This window comes from Nuphar pumila, chromosome 16 (assembly GCF_984573655.1).
Source record: "Nuphar pumila chromosome 16, dmNupPumi1.hap1.1, whole genome shotgun sequence".
In the NCBI taxonomy this organism is placed as follows: Eukaryota; Viridiplantae; Streptophyta; class Magnoliopsida; order Nymphaeales; family Nymphaeaceae; genus Nuphar; species Nuphar pumila.
Window position 1 is genome coordinate 27,689,862 of NC_143264.1, and position 15,245 is coordinate 27,705,106.

The window sequence follows — 15,245 nt, forward strand, 5'->3', positions numbered from 1 at the left end:
GAATCCTAATGATATCCATGTGTATACTCGGTGAGAGAGAAATGAGCATCAAAATGATTTTGACATGTATTCACAAAACATTTCCATAGAGGACCAAGTATAAGAATCCCTACGTAGGCTATATTCTAGGAGTAATAGACCTCCTCAAAAATTTGTCATATGATTCATTTTTCCTAAATTATAGAACTTGTCTAATGATGATCCATTCCTATCATGAGCCTTTCAACTTTAATGAAGCCAAGCAACATCCACATTAGATTGATGCTATGAAACTTGAATTAAATGCACTCAATAAAGTTAACACTTACAATTGTAAGTCTTCCTATAAGGAAAAAATGCTATTGGGTGTAAATGAGTTTATAAAGTCAAAACTAAGAGTGATGGGTTCTTAAAAAGATACAAAGCTAGGTTAGTTGATAAAGGGTATGCACAAGAATATGAAATTGATTATGAGAAAACCAATGTTCTGGTTGCTAGGATGACTAGTTTTAGAAGTTTGATAGCCTTAACATCTATTAAACAATGGTCTGTCTACCAATTAGACGTCAAAAGTGTCTTTTTAAATGGGGACCTTTGTGAAGAAGTCTATATGGATCCTTCACCGGATCTTGAGATTGAGAAAGGAAAAATTCTTAAACTTAAAGCTCTTTATGGTCTTAAACAAGACCCAAAAGCTTGGTATGATCACTTTAGTAAAGTTGTTCTTGATAGTGATTTTACTTCTTGTTATACTGATATATGATCATACTAGAAATGATAAAAAAGGCATTGAGTTTATTAAAAATGTTCTTAAAAACAATTTTGATATGTCTGACCTTGGATTTCTTAGGTATTTTTTAGGGATTGTAGTTACATATTTTCATCGAGGATATGTTTTATCTCAAATGAAGCTTGCATCAAATATTATTGCCAAGTCTGGCTTAACTGACAAAAAGAAAGTGGAGACTCTAGAATTAATCAATGCTAAGATCAAAGCCGATAATGAAACTCTTTTAGATGATCTCACTCCTTATCGTCAATTGATTGGATCACTAACATATTTGTCTATTACTAGGCTAGATATCACTCATGTCGTCCACAGTGCAAGTCAATTCCAAAATCCTCCTATTACTAGTTATATGGTTGCCGTCATGTAAATTATCAGATATTTGAGGGAATCAATAACAAAAGGACTATTCTTATCCTCTTTTTTATCTTCTTATTTAATTGCTTATATTGATTCTGATTAGGGTGGGAACCCCAATAATCGTATTTCTACCTTAGGTTATTGCATTTTTCTTAAAAAATCATTAATCTCTTGGAAATGTAAGAAACAACAAAAGGTGCATTTATCTTTCACGAAAATTGAGTATAGGGCGATAGCCACAACTACAACTGAACTTGTCTGGTTAAGAAGTCTACTCAAAGCTTTGGGAGTCATTATCTCTATTCCTTCGAAGTTGTGTTACGACAGTAAGAGTGTCATATACATTGCTAACAATCATACCTTTCATGAACGAATAAAGTACACAGAGATGAACTGCCATTATGTTCGAGATGAATTTTTGTAGGGCACCATTCAACTACCATATGTCACTTCAAAGTATCAGCTCACAAATTTTTTACCAAAGCTTTGTCATCATCCCACTTCTACTTTCTCCTAAGCAAACTTTCAATGATCTCACCGTTAGTTTGAGGAAGGGTGTTAAAATATATGGATGTTATATATATATTTATATGTATATTGTAGAATAAATAATAGAATACGCAGAAACCAAGAGAGAGAGAGAGAGACGTCAAAATCATATTTAGGTCTATTCTCCTCTAGTTTAAATAGAGATTAGCCAAAAGAATAAATTTACATATGGGTCCCTCATTATTTAGAAAATACCAAAACAACCTTAAGAATAAATAAAACTTTAAGTGGTCGACTTATCTTAACACTCCCCCTCAAGCTGGAGCATAGATATCAATCATGCTCAACTTGCCGCAACATTTTGAGAAACTGGACTTGACAAGAGGCTTTGTAAAATTATCTGCAACTTGATCCTCAGAGATTACATGCTTGGTAGAGATATGTCCAGCTTGAACCCTATCTCTTATATAGTGACAATCAACTTCAATATGTTTTTTCCTCTCATGAAATATCAGATTATTGGCTATATATATAGCCGCCTTGTTATCACACATCATCACCATAGGAGATGAAACCTTCACTTGAAGACCAGTCAGCACAGTTCGAACCCACATCAATTCAGCTGCCGTTTGGGCCATAGCCCTATATTCTGATTCGACACTCGACCTAGCAACCATGGTTTGCTTCTTGTTTCTCCAAGAAATTAAGTTACCTCCCACAAATACATAGAATCTAGGGTACCCCCTTTCTTGAATAATAACCCTTTTCCAGGGGAAGATTTTAAGTACCTGACTATCATCATTGTAGCATTCCAGTGTACCTCAGTCGGTTTGTCCATGAATTGGCTAACCTTTCTTACAAACAAAGCAACATCAGGTCTAGTCACTATCACATATAGTAACTTCCCTAACAATGAGCGATAGCTCTTGCTAACAATCAACAGGTTTTGACCCCTTATTCAATAAATGAACTTTGTGATCCATGAGAATATTTGCTGGTTTAGCTCCCAACATTCCTGTCTCTTTTAATAAATCAAGAACATACTTCCGTTGAGACAAAACCACGCCCTCACTGCTCCTGGCTACTTCTATGCCCAGAAAGTATCTAAGTGGACCAAGGTCTTTTGTAACAAAATGTTTTTGAAGATGAGCCTTTGTAGCTGCAATCTCTTTCATGTTATCACCTGTAAGGATGATGTCATCCACATATACCACCATAACGACTAGGCCTGAGTTAGTTTTCTTAATAAATAATGGTCTAATGCTGACCTATTAAAACTAAACTTTGACATCACTTCAAACAAATTTTAAAACCATGCACGAGGACTTTGCTTTAGACCATATATCGCCTTTCTTAATCTGCACACCTTCTGACACTCCCCCTCAACCTCGAACGCAGGAGGTTGTTGCATGTATACTGTCTCAGACAGATCCCCATATAGGAATGCATTTTTCACATCTAGTTGACACAAACTTCATCCATGGTGAACAACTATGGAGAGAACAAGACAGATGGTGCCCATCCGTGCGACGAGAGAAAATGTCTCAAAGAAATCAACACCATATGTCTGAGTATAACCTTTTGCTATTAACCTGGCCTTGTATCTTTCAATTGAACCATCTGAGTTGTACTTAATGGTATATACCCATTTGCATCCAACAATGTCCGCATCCAATGGGAGATCAACAAGGTCCCATGTCTGTTGAGACAGTAAAGCATCCATTTCATCTTGCATAGGCTGCTCCCACCTGCGATCGAGTACTGCCTTTTGATAACTCAGAGGAATAATTTCTGCAGATAAGGTTGAAATAAATGCTTTCATATGATTACCAATTCTGGTATCTGACACAAAGTGAGACATAGGATATAAGGTATATTGTCGTGTCTCCTTTCGTAGAGCGATTGGCCTGTTATCATCAACATGAATGTCATTGCTATCAGGAACACTTACCTCAGGAGAAGAATAAGATGGAGACACTGGAGGAGGTGGAGCTGTACACACATACACCAATGGAGGATTGTGAAACCGTGAGGTAGGTGGAGTTGGATTCGGTAATGGGGGCATCGATTCCAAAGGAAAAGGAGGAACGAGAAGATGAAATGAGTCATCTTGATCAACTTGCATCTGAGCACCAGTACTGGAATAATATGGAAGAGACTCCAAGAAGGATACATCCGCACTGACATACTCTCGACGGGAAATCGGATCATAACATTGATACCCCTTTTGATTTTTTGGATAGCCTATAAACATACACTTAGTGGCTTGAGTTGCTAATTTATCACGGTCAGGTCCGAGTCTGTGTACAAAACAAACGCACCCAAATACCTTCGGTGAAAGAGAGAAGAGAGGTACATTAGGATACAAGATTTGCAAAGGAATTTCGTCTTCCACGGATGATGAAGGCATGTGGTTGATCAAATAACAAGTTGTGATAACCGCATCACCCCAATATGAAGCAGAAACATTGGATTGAATCATAAGGGTGCGGGCTACATCAAGGAGGTGCTTGTGTTTTCGCTCAGCCACCCCATTTTGTTGGGAAGTATAGGCACAAGTGGTTTGAGGTTGAATGCCATAGTCTCGATAAAATTGCAACAATGCTTTGATTTTAAACTCAAGGGCATTATCAGTGCGGATAATCTTGACAACAGATTCAAACTGAGTTTTTATTTCAATAACTAATGATTTGAGGATACTAGGAACTTTAGATCTTTCTTTTATTAAAAACACCCAAGACAACTTAGAAAAATCGACAATAACAAAATAATAACGACATTGGGTCCTGGTAGGAATCATACTAGGACCCCATACATCCGCATGAAGAAGTTCAAAGATCTTATGACTGGACTGACTCTGATTAGAAGGAAACTCCTCCATTGGTATATATGCGTAGAGCTCCACCTCCGCAAGTGCCTTCATCTTCTTCTTCTCCTGAGGTAAGTTCTGCTGACAATAGTGATCTTCATGATGATGACAGGCCTATTGCTCTACGAAAGGGGACACGACAATGTACCTTATATCCCATATCTCATTTTGTCTCTGATGCCAGAATTGGAAATCAGATGAAGTCTTTTATTTCAGCCCTATCTGCTGAAACTATTCCTCTGAACTATCAACCGGTAGAGCTTGATAATCGCTGGAAGCTGGCTATGCAAGAAGAAATGGATGCTTTAGTATCTCAGCATACATGGGATCTAGTTGATTCTTCAGCAGATGCTGACATTGTTGGATGTAAATGGGTATATACAATAAAATACAAATCTGATGGTTCTATTGAAAGGTACAAGGCCAGATTAGTAGCGAAAGGGTATACTCAGACATATGGTATTGATTTCTTTGAAACCTTTTCTCCTGTTGCACGGATGGGTACCATTCGTCTTGTTTTCTCAGTAGTTGTTCAACATGGTTGGAGCTTGTGCCAATTGGATGTGAAAAATGCATTTTTATATGAGGATCTATCTGAGACCGTTTACATGCAACAACCTCCAGGTTTTGAGGTTGAGGGGGAGTGTCAGAAGGTGTGTAGATTGAGAAAGGCGATTTATGGCTTGAAACAAAGTCCTCGCACATGGTTTCAAAAGTTGTTTGATGTGATGTCATGCTTTGGCTTTAATAGGTCAGCGGCAGATTATACTCTATTTATCAAGAAAACTAACTCAGGCATAATTGTTATGGTGGTATATGTGGATGACATCATTCTTACAGGAGACAATGTGAAAGATATTGAAAACACAAAGGCTCATCTTCAAAAGCACTTTGTTACAAAAGACCTTGGTTCACTTAGATATTTCCTGGGTATGGAAGTTGCTAGGGGCCGTGAAGGGATGGTTTTGTTTCAACGGAAGTATGTTCTTGACTTATTAAAGGAAACAGGAATATTGAGAGCTAAACCAACAAATATTCCCATGGACCATAAAGTTCAGTTGTTTGAAGAAGGGTCAAAACCAGTTGATAGCAAAAGCTATCGCTCCCTAGTAGGGAAGCAATTATATGTAACTGTGACCAAGCCGGATATTGCTTTAGCAGTAAGCAAAGTTAGCCAGTTTATGGACAAACCAGCTGAGGTACACTGGAATGCAGCCATAATGATTCTCAGATATCTAAAATCTTCTCCTGGAAAGGGGTTATTGTTCAGGAAAGGTGAAACTCTGGAGATAGTGGCTTATTCTGATGTTGACTATGCTGGATCTGTAGTAGATAGAAAATCTACCACAGGATTCTGTGTTTTTGGGAGACAACTTGATTTTATGGAGAAGTAAGAAACAAAATGTGGTTTCCAGGTCGAGTGTAGAATTAGAATATCGGGCTATGGCCCAAACAACTGTTGAATTGATGTGGGTTCGTACTGTTCTTCATGATCTTCAGGTGAAGGTTTCCTCTCCTATGACCATGATGTGCGATAACAAGGCTGCAACATATATAGCGAACAATCCTGTCTTTCATGAGAGAACAAAGCACATTGAAGTTGATTGCCACTACATAAGAGATATGATTCAAGCTGGACATATCACTACCAAATATCTAAAGTCAGAAGATCAAGTTGCATATATGTTTACAAAACCCCTTGCTAGACCAAATTTCTCAAAATGTTGTGACAAGCTGAGCATGATTGATATCTATGCTCCAGCTTGAGGGGGAGTGTTGAGAATAGGTGGTTTAAGTTTAAATCTTCTTAGTTTGGAGGTTATTTGATATTTTTATTTAATAATGGACTTAGATGTAATTTATTCTTTTGGCCTCTCTCTATTTAACATAGAGAGCAACCCTAATATGGATTAACGAGTTTTGCTTCCTGTGCAGCCGTCTCTCTCTCTCTACCTAGGGTTCGGTGCATCTCTCTACAAGGACAATGCACGGATAAATGCTAAATAAGGAAAGATAACTAAAAGAGGATGATGATACATATATACGTATAAAATATATACGCACGTCTTTTAATTCAAGGACGCGGTTTCACGATCCTTGTCCTCTTTACTTTCTTGCACTTTCCTTTTCTGTTGCCGCCGCGCTATATGTGCCCAGGCTTTTAATTCACGTCTTTACATTTCATGTCTTTTTAACTCAAGGACGCTATTTCGTGATCCTTGTCCTCTCTACTTTTCGTACTTTACTTTCCTGCTGCCCTGCACTTTGCGCCATGGCATTTACTTGTATATGTATGTCTTTTTACTCCAGGATGCAATCCTGGTTCTCCTTTACGTTCTCGCACTTTACTTTCTGCATTTACTTTTGTTGCCCCACGCTTTATGCGCCATGGCCTTATTATGTACTACCTTACTTTTTTGTTGTAGTCATGCTTGCTTTTGCACTTTTTGTATGTGTTCGTCCTGACCTTGCTGCCGCACTTCGTGCATATGTTTTGCTCATGCATGTATTCTTATCTCTGTCGTATGCTCCTTTACTTGCTTACGCTTATCGTTTAATCGAGGTACAACTCCATGCCTCGTGAGTCATTTGTTGCACTTGCGTAGTCACGATAGGATCCCATACCCCGTGAGTTGTTTACGTAGTTGTCTGCTTGTGTGTTTGATGGTTGGGGTATGATTCCATACCTCGTGTGTGGCTCGTGCGTTTTACGCTTGAGGTGCGGTTTCGCACAACGAGTCTTGCTCCATGTTTTGCCACAACATTATCATGTTCACGGGTTTGCCCCTTGTCAGCTTGCACTCCTTGAGTGTAGCTTCGAGTGTATAGTGTATACCATTTCGCTTATTTGTTTTAAAAGCCACGACATACACTTATGCACTTCGGTTCTCAAAAAATGATGGTCTTAGGTGCAAACCTATTTTCAAAGATATATAGCTTTGTAAAGCAGATTTTCGAAAGCCTTTTTGCAAGATAGCATCTGGATCTCCCAAATCGATGTATTTAGGAGATGTGTGTTACAACTTAAGTTCGCCTATCTGATACGACTCAGATAACCCTATTTAGGAGTCTGTGCACGAGTAGGGCGAGAATCCTATCGAGGTACTTGCGACATCACTAGATCGACGTTACATCACCTCTGATGTGAGACCTAGTTTCTAGGCTTTCTGGTCAAACCAAGATAGTTGGTGCGCTTTCTTCTTTGGCGAGAATATTGTTGATGGATTTCTTACGAGGAATCCATGTTCCTCCTCTTGTAGTTGTACCCTTAGTCACGTACGATATGTTTAAACTACGAAAAGCAGGACGAGGTCTATAGTAACCTCGAAACGTGTATTGACACTTTAAATTAAATCCCGTTATATTGATATTCGCCTAATAGGCAAAATGCTTGCAACTGTCTAAAGGACTCGAGCACAATAAGTTGGAACTTGAATGAGTTCACTGTGGACTTTTGTAAAACAGATGTGTTGGGGGGATTTTCTGCAAGAGATCCTTATGGTTGTGCTTTTAAACAGGTACGTTGCGTACTGTGGTGAGTAGGATGAGAGGTGTGTGGTTGCCTCGAACGCGCAATGACGTGTGTAATTCACATAATGATAATTATGCGCCTTCACAAGCAAGATACTCGATTGGGTCAAAAGACCAGAGCATGTAGAATGGGACGGCGATTAAGAAACCCCCCGTCATGCCCGTTCGGGATGGTTCATCAAGAGAGAGGATGGATGGTACAAAACTCTGATGGACATGCCATTAATGGCTATTACGGGCAAAGGTCCGACTTTCTCAGTCATCAGAGGTTAGGGGAAATGGGGCTACCATAATTATCCTAGGTTGTAGTCGCTTGACACTTTTGTAGAAGTTAGATGCATCCTTAGGCCTTGTTTGCCTTTGGGGACTTACTCTCTTGGCCATTGGTCATCCCTTTAGGAGCGTACTCAGTCAGTCATTGGGGGTATAATAAAATACATAGCATAATGGACCCCCAAATCGATCTTGGTTGTTTCTATGTTTTTGCCTTGTGCGTACCCATAATGGCCTGCTCATAATGAGAACAACATATAACCTACGCACATGATTATGAGATATGCGTGCTGTGACATAGATTGATTGTTTGCTTACTCGGTAGTTCAGTAGGCTACTCGTTGAGCTATGCACGCCTGTCGAGGCATTACTCTAGTTGGTTAAACTGCTTACGCAGTTCTTTGTTTAGTAATAACTAGCTTCTCATACTAGTTAAATGTTTATTCGTTGACTTGCGTCTCTTATAATTGATGTGATTGCATACATCTCGTAATCTCGAACTGGTGGCAACTAGGATTGATGTAGCCGCTTGTCTTATAAACTGCTTACACATTATAATATAACTATTACCGTATGATTGCATACAACTCGTAATCTCCCCTTCGCTCTTTAATGCTTTTTCAAGCATTTTAATAATACATTCTTTATTATTTTCTCTCTTTTCTCGTGTGAGTGTTTGGTGTTTGCCCTTTGTGGCATATTGTATCTTGTCCATTAGAGACATTGTGCCTTCTTGTAGTCACTTTGTGACATTGTTTTTTGACACTTGTATTTTATTACAGAGTCAAATCTTCTAGCAGCTTTAAAACATCCATCAAAGTTGTGACAAATATGAGGAAATTCAGAAAATGCAGCTGAATCATGTTCATCACAATCTCAAGATTATAAAACCCAGGCTGAACAACTATGATAACTTCAGCTCAGATGTTAAATGTCATCCTAATCAAAGAAGGAAAAATGCACAACAACAACAACAACAACTACGCCTTCATCTCAAAACAATTTGGGTCGGCGATATGAACCAAAAAAGAAAATCATTCTGGGTCTTCCACAAATTCCTTGGAAAATACTATAAGTGATTCCAGACTGTTTAGTACAAAGGAACGATCCTCACAAGATTATGAAGCTCAGGCTGAGCAACTATGATAGGTTCAATTGAGATATTAAGCATTGTCATATCAAAGAAAAAGTAAAAATGCACAAAATTCCTTGTAAGTAGTGCCTAAGTTATTCCAGATCTGCTTAATACAATGACTGTTCCTCAGTGGGGCTCTTCATGTGTTGGATCAGGGTTGGGGTCGACCCTAATCCGCCCATGTAGATGGAACTCGTATTTGTATTCAGATGTGTGTAAACTTAGAAGAATTCCTATAAATTTCTAGCATGACCTGAATTGGTAGGAAGAGGTGGGAGAGCTATAGAAATGTGGCCACAGAACATGAAAGTTCAGCTTTTTTTTTTTAGGTAAAAGTTGGCCAAGTTTTACTGGCAATAGTGTTCTTTGCAATCTGTCCATCAAGCTGGTTTGTTTGGAAATTTGTCAACCATATTTTTAAGCAGATATATTTTTTATACTTTATGGTACTATACCTTCATGACATGGTCATATTCTTGCATGAATTTTTAAATGTGTGTAGTAGGATAAGGAAAGGACGATAGTTGCTTTAGCCACAACTCTCATGCAGTGGTACAGATATTTTTGTATATCCCAGTGTAACGATTATTACCACATTATGCTTCAGATATTTATGCTATTCTCATTGTATCATCCCATACTTGTAGTACAACCTAATCTTCTTACATAATCAAACACAAAGTTTCTAGGAACAGAACGTAGTTTTCAAGTTGATTAAATATTTGATGCAATTTTGGTATATCCTTAATATATCACTTTTTATCTTTTTTTCATCTCATTTAGTTCATACCTGCACCAAAATGTAATGATTCATGCTGTTGTCTTTCAAGGCTTTAGAACTAAAAGTTTTTTTTATCTTTTGTAGATTCAATATGCTAATATTTCTCCAGTGACTCATGCCATTGACTCGGGGCTTATCCCAGTAAGTTCAATTTATGCTCACCATGTGAAACATTGAATATCTATAATATAACCAAAGGGTGTTGATTTAGGTTTTTATTTTCTTGTTTGCATATTTATATCTGCCTTGTTACTCGTTCAATAACTTTTTGACTTTAGATGGTCACTGCTTTGTTATCTTCTTTTGTGTTTTTGGCCTTTTCAAATCATTCAAAGTGAATTTATTGACCTATTATAGAGGGACACCTCTCTCTCTCTCTGCATGTGTGCACAGAAATCTGTATATTTTGTGATGTACGGTTACTGAAACCACTTTTCACTTTTTTGTTCATTGTCTGTAAGCATATGGTTTAATGCCTATTTGTTAAGCCTTTGTTCTTTTTTACATTTACAAGGAATCACATTTATCTCATTCAAACCAGTGTGGGTAAATTGCTCAACTTGTAAAGGACAGGTCCTATCAAGAGAAATTGTAACGACCCCAACTCATACCTTTGAAAAATTGCGGAATTTTTTTTTCTAAGAGTTGCGGAAAACTTCCCAGAGACCTGGGGTCCCTACAGTTCCAATTTCAGTTGGATAACCACACACTACAAACCAACTTACATTTATCATTCATAACCAACCTACTGAACTCTTTTATTAATGAATCAATAAGAGTCATATTCAATGTCAAAAGTGAAATAACAACTTGCAGTAAATAAGAACTAAAAGAAAATAACAGTAGAGCTACTCTGTCCGTAAGTGAAGCCGTCTGAAACAAATGTGGCCCTCGTATCCTCCTCAGAAGCGAGTCGATTTCACTGAACACCTGTGTCTAGGAAAAAAACAATAAAATGAGAGGGTCAAAAATCCAAAGAATTCTGCGTACAGGTTTCCCTAATGAATCAAATAAGAAAAAGAGCATAAATAAGATCCATGTAATATTTTGAGGAATACGGTTATAATCAATTCATAAGACAATTAACCATTCATGCAGAATTGAACATAAGGGAACACGAAATAATTAACATTAATCATAACTTAATCAATAAGGAAATTAAATGCAACAGAGATCAACATCCTCCAATGATCAACATATAATAACCAAGTGAACAGGTAAACATTCATGAACTAATGCATAGCAAAAATATGTATGATTTATGTGCGATGCATGAACCCTTATTATCTTTCATTTAAGCTCCCCTCTTTCCATATGCATGTCCTATTAAATGCATATAATCTTTAACTTCCTCTTTTTAATTTATCATTGCCCACGGATACACCAAACGGGTACGCATCGGAGCCCGATCGCGCCCCACGAACTAGACCAACGATCACCTACGCTCGTAGACGACTTCCTCGCAATACCTCAAGGTAGGAGAAGTTGCACAATGACTTAAATAACTAAATCAAGCTTAAATAATTAAAGGTTGAAAGGACTTAATTACATATTTATATACATATACGTATATAAGTACGCTTTTAAATTCAAGGACGCGGTTTCGCGATCCTTGTCCTCGCATTTTCTGTTTCTGTTTGTCGTCGCGCTTTGTGCCCAGGCTTTTGCTTTCGTATTTACTACTTACTGTCTTTTAATTCAAGGACGCGGTTTCGCGATCCTTGTCCTTTGCTTTCGCATTTCCTATTTCAGTTTGCCGTCGCGCTTTGCGCACAGGCTTTTGCTTTCGTATTTACTACTTACTGTCTTTTAATTCAAGGACGCGGTTTCGCGATCCTTGTCCTTTGCTTTCGCATTTCCTATTTCTGTTTGTCGTCGCGCTTCGTGCCCAGGCTCTTCCTTTTCGCATTATTGTCTTTCGTTTTTGCCTTGCCATCGACTCAGCGTATTTGGGAGGAATACCTATTCCACTATTTTACCCGATATATTTTGGGAAAACCCTTGATCTGAGGCAAGATCAAGTTGTTGGGTTATTTTGCAAAGCCCATTTACCAAAACTAGTGTCATGACTTGCATAGCTCCCAGACACTGCGTCATCGGATGTCAGATTCGAGAAAATCACATGCCATATGTTGGCAAGTTGTGGGTCGTTTCGAAAGATTTGCAATGTTAAAATAGCTTTTGAAAACATTTTAACTTTGCGGAACACACTCCTGCGGCTCCTATTAAGGACCTATACCCCTTTCCCCGTAGTGTACTTTTGAACATACGAGGCATGTTAGTACTACGACGATTGGGTGAGATAGTCTTATGACATCGATTAGTGCTTTATGCACGTTGTTGAAAACACATATAAAAAGAGGATCGCCTTCATAAGCAAGATGTTCGTTATGGTCTAATGGACCAGAGCATGAAGAATGAGGCAACGACTAAGAAACCCCGTCGCGCTCAATTCAATCTGGCTTCGTCAAGAGAAAGGACAGAGGGTACCAACTCCGATGGACAAACCATTTATGACTTTTTAAGGGCAAAAGACCCATCTTCCCCAGTCATCGGAGGTTAGGGGAGGATAAGGGGCTACATAAGTTAGCCTAACACTTCTGCAGAAGTTGGATGCATCTCTATCAGGCCTTGGGGACTTACTCTCTCGACCATCGGTCGTCTCCATAAGAATAGGATTCAGTTAGACAACTGAGGTATCTTAAAATACTTAACATAATGAACACTCGGCTTGGTCTCGGTTGTTTCGACTCACGTGTCATGTATTTTCCCGCATGGCCAGTTAACAAGTAATAACTAAATTGAGCATGCTCACCTTTTCAGTTTGTTATACTTAGCTTGTTTCTCCAGTCTATCTACTTAGTTTTCTCGTTACTACCTACTGCATAAATTATCTATGCCTAATTTAGTTCTTTCTGTTTTTGTGCTCACCTACTAGTTTTTCGCAAAACTAACCCATTTCATGGGTACAGGTGACGAATAGGTGCATCAAGCGATGGCGCGACTGCGAGATGATTTAAGGATCCACTGTTTCTTCTCGTAGTTCTTCTCCTGGACATTTTGGTTTTTGATACGAGGAAATCCAAATTTTTTACAAACCTGACACTCTCTTTAAATAGAAGAAATGGTTTTCTAAGTATTATTGCAGATCGTCCATGGTAAATCTTTGTTCTCTCGCTAACGTGCCCAAGGTTGTCAAACTTGTCCTTTTTCTTTTAAAGAAATCGTTTTCGCTGATTTTAAAAATAAACTCTGTAAAGAAAATGAATTTTTCAACTATTTCAAGGAAATTATTAAGTTCGAAATTTTGGGGCGTTACATAATGTGTTCCGGTTCTTTGCAAAAGTGACATGATTTTACTATAATCTCTTCTTCCATATTTCCCACCATGTTCTCTTCCTCCTTGATTTTTGTTGAAGTGAGGGGGTTTATATGTTTTGACATTATTCTCCAGTCTTGAAACGACATAAGCACCCTCATCCTCATCCTTAGAGGGAACGACCAACACACTTTGATTGGTTTTATTCATCCCCAATCTAGTTTCTTCTCCACTTAGTTTGGTAAGCACATCTTCTAATGGAGGAGAAGAGAAAGAAGACAAAAGAGAGGACTTAGTTTGTTCGAACTCGGGTCTAAGCTCATTTAAAAAGTTGAAGAAATGATCCTCTTCTAATTGTTTGACCCTTAATTCAATTGCCTCTCCACTCCATTTAGGTTCTTGGAGAGCAAGTTCATCCCAAATAGTCGATAGTTCGGCAAAATATTCTCTAATGGACATTTCCCCTTGTTGAAGAATTAATGCCTTCTTTTGGAGATAATATTTATGGGACAAATCTCTTGAAGTATACATTCTTTCAAGATACTCCCATACTTGAAAAGCTTTCTTGAACTTCAATATATTTGCATTTATTCTCGTTTCAACGGAAGAGAAAAACCATGAAAGAATTTTGTAGTTTTTCATCTCCCATTCTTCATGCCTTTTGTTGTATTCTTCAAAGGCTTTTTGTCTCTCTTCACTATCAAGAACCTTTATTTCACCCTTCTCAATAATGGTGATCTTAGGTTTGGGTTTGGGAATGGTTCCTTTGACATATCCCCAAAGACCTTTCCCTTTAATGTGAGCCTCCATATTACCGTCCCAAACATGGTAGTTGAAACCATTTAATTTAAAACCAAGAGAAAAATGACACTTTTTCACCCATTAGAGAGGGAAGAATGAATAATTTATACGTACCACAAAAAGACTTTTAAGTCTTGTTGTAAAAACCTTCTAAAATATTGAGGGAAAAGAAGTCTCCACTCCAATCACCAAGAAGCCAAAGGCATGCTTTTCGAGATACTCACAAATACGAAGAGACACACGATCTTCAATCTTCAACCTTTCTCTGATACCATGTCAAAATATCTCAAAAGAGATAATGTGCAAAATAAGCACCACCTCCACAAAGGGATATGTGCACAAAGGCACAAGAACACTTAGAACAAAATGTACAAATAGAGAACACAAATGCTAAAATATAAAGAATCTTTATTGAACCATAGAGAACAATGCTCCAAGCATTGAATACATTTAAGAGGGGGGTTCACCCCTATTTATAATGGAGATGAGACCTTGGAGGGGCTCCTACTAGAGGTTGGAGCCCCTCCAACGGTTAGAAATCTAACCGTTGGAGGGGTCCAACGTTTAGTGTTGGACCCCTCTAATGAGTTGACTAAGTCAACAAAAAGAAAAGGAAAAAAAAGAAAAAGAAAAAAGGAAAAAGAGAAAAAGAAAAATAAAAAAGAAAAGAAGGAAAAAAGGAAAAAGGTTACAAACATATTCACTAATGTGAATATGCGTAAAAAGCAAAAAAGACAGAAATACCTCTGGGGGTTACATGATGCGAAAATATATATATTTATATATATAACGATAGATACATATACATATATGTATCATACATGTATGTATATGTATCTCTCTTTATATATATATATATATATATATATATATATATACAAAAAAGAGATACAATTTAACAATTGTTGCCTAGGCTTTTTT

General features: G+C 37.8%; 1 protein-coding gene across 5 annotated transcripts in view; it reads left to right on the forward strand.

Annotated features, from left to right (window-relative positions):
• LOC149813134 (Amino acid kinase family protein) overlaps positions 1-15,245 on the forward strand; it is a 187,233-nt gene that overhangs the window by 157,749 nt on the left and 14,239 nt on the right. For 4 of the 5 annotated variants that reach the window (XM_089992468.1, XM_089992472.1, XM_089992469.1 and 1 more), the window contains exon 6: positions 10,289-10,345. The exons of the other annotated variant lie outside the window; for it this stretch is intronic. In XM_089992468.1, coding sequence (XP_089848594.1) covers positions 10,289-10,345 — 57 coding nt within the window. The remainder of the gene's footprint in view (positions 1-10,288; positions 10,346-15,245) is intronic. 5 annotated transcript variants of the gene reach the window in all.